At 40.6% G+C, this 2,500-nt stretch overlaps 1 protein-coding gene across 1 annotated transcript in view; it reads right to left on the bottom strand.

Moving 5' to 3' along the window:
- The window catches only part of LOC144513639 (uncharacterized), an 8,779-nt gene extending 6,841 nt beyond the window's left edge, over nucleotides 1-1,938 (bottom strand). The window contains exon 1 of the mRNA XM_078244800.1: nucleotides 1,516-1,938. Coding sequence (XP_078100926.1) covers nucleotides 1,516-1,581 — 66 coding nt within the window. The 5' untranslated portion in view covers nucleotides 1,582-1,938. The remainder of the gene's footprint in view (nucleotides 1-1,515) is intronic.
- Nucleotides 1,939-2,500: the final 562 nt, after the last annotated feature.

Raw genomic sequence — 2,500 nt, 5'->3', positions numbered from 1 at the left:
GACTTTTAGCGTGTATAGAGCCAGCATATCTCCACCAGACTCCATGTAAATAATCAGGACTTTTAGCGTGTATAGAGCCAGCATATCTCCACCAGACTCCATGTAAATAATCAGGACTTTTAGCGTGTATAGAGCCAGCATATCTCCACCAGACTCCATGTAAATAATCAGGACTCTTTAGCTGTATAGAGCCAGCATATTTCCACCAGACTCATGTAAATAATCAGGACTTTTTAGTGTAGTAGAGCCAGCATATCTCCACCAGACTCCATGTAAATAATCAGACTTTTAGCGTGTATAGAGCCAGCATATCTCCACCAGACTCCATGTAAATAATCAGGACTTTTAGCGTGTATAGAGCCAGCATATCTCCACCAGACTCCATGTAAATAATCAGGACTTTTAGCGTGTATAGAGTCAGCATATCTCCACCAGACTCCATGTAAATAATCAGGACTTTTAGCGTGTATAGAGCCAGCATATCTCCACCAGACTCCATGTAAATAATCAGGACTTTTAGCGTGTATAGAGCCAGCATATCTCCACCAGACTCCATGTAAATAATCAGGACTTTTAGCGTGTATAGAGCCAGCATATCTCCACCAGACTCCATGTAAATAATCAGGACTTTTAGCGTGTATAGAGCCAGCATATTTCCACCAGACTCCATGTAAATAATCAGGACTTTTAGCGTGTATAGAGCCAGCATATCTCCACCAGACTCCATGTAAATAATCAGGACTTTTAGCGTGTATAGAGCCAGCATATCTCCACCAGACTCCATGTAAATAATCAGGACTTTTAGCGTGTATAATCATAGCTTGTTTCTACTATAATACTACTAACTACTAACCCTTAATACTGGACCACTGTCAGAGACAGCTGTTCCATCAGTCACTCAGACACAGTCCAGGAACATAGAGTCCAGGGTGATACCCTTTAACTGTTTCTCAGTGTCTTTAACCCTCGTCTGTCTGTCTGTCTCTCTGTATGTCTGTCTGTCTGTCTCTCCCTGTATGTCTCTCTCTCTGTCTGTCTCTCTGTATGTCTGTCTGTCTGTCTGTCTGTCTCTGTATGTCTGTCTGTCTGTCTGTCTCTGTATGTCTGTCTGTCTGTCTGTCTCTGTATGTCTGTCTGTCTGTCTGTTTCAGAGGAAAAGGAAACTTCTACTGACAGATTTACTCATTATAGTGATAATAATATATGATATAATAATATTATAGTGATTATAATATGAAGGTCATATTTATCAGATAAACTCGACACGATGACACCTTTGTTTTTATCTTTATTAGAGTTATTAATATTCTCCAAACTTATCAGCTCGGACTTTACCCTCCAACAGTCACATCTTTACCTGTCACATATATACACACACACACACACACACACACACACACACACACACACACATATATATATATATGTATATGTGTGTGTGTGTGTGTGTGTGTGTGTGTGTGTGTGTGTGTGTGTGTGTGTGTGTGTGTGTGTGTGTAAAGCATCTCCACTCACCCTGCAGCTCCACGGCTCCACTCCCGGTTCCAAACGTCTCTTCTTCACAACGTTAACGCACTGCATGCTAACAGGGAAGCTAACAGCTAACAGGGAAGCTAACGGGGAAGCTAACAGCTAACGGGGGAAACTAACGGAGAAGCTAACGGGGGGAGCTAACGGAGAAGCTAACAGAGCTAACAGCTAACAGGGAAGCTAACGATAAACGCCGGCAGACGTTAGCCTGTTAGCATTATCGGATAATAATCCAGAGTCCAGTCAATTTAGTTCAAATTGAGACCGGAAGTAGTGTGTTTCCCGCGCTGAGTGACTGAATCCCGAGTGTAAACAGTTTGAGACTCTGTAACTGCCCGGTAACTGTTGTTGTTGCTGTTGTTGTTGGTCTCTGACCTTCTGTTATTCCGGAACTCCAAGACAACAGCAGTTACATCAACACTTCCGGTCCACGGAGACACCGCGCCTTCAAACTAAAAGCACCGTAGTTTCCTGTTTTTCTTCACAGCGTTTCATTTTAATAATACTAATAATAAAGTTTTTTGTCAGTTATAATAATAACAATAATAATAATAATAATAATAATAATAATAATAATAATAATGTATTAATCCCGCAAGGGAAATTACGATTAACAGTTTGATTACGATGAACAGACCCGAATCTTTCTATTCACGCTTTTGTGACATTTTTGTCACTTTTTTGGGATATTTTTTTTGGAACATATTGTTGCTTTTTTGACATTGTTTGTCGCCTTTCCTCAAAGTTTTTTGTAGACCCAGATTTTAAAAAATTAAACCTAAATAAAAACTAATAAAAAAGAGAACTGGCCTTTATTTTGAAGGCCGTCGTCTCTTACTAAACCGGAAGTCGCGTTTATGCCTGTGCGGTTTGACATCTCACGTTTGACAGTTTGACTCAATTTCAAACGGTATGACCTCACAGCGGAGCAAGCCAATCAGAACAGAGCGAGCACGAACTCTCACGAGAT

This window comes from Sander vitreus, unplaced genomic scaffold (genome assembly GCF_031162955.1).
Source record: "Sander vitreus isolate 19-12246 unplaced genomic scaffold, sanVit1 ctg307_0, whole genome shotgun sequence".
Classification (NCBI taxonomy): domain Eukaryota; kingdom Metazoa; phylum Chordata; class Actinopteri; order Perciformes; family Percidae; genus Sander; species Sander vitreus.
Note: the sequence above shows the minus strand (reverse complement) of the source record. Positions and strands in the feature narration are given on the sequence as shown.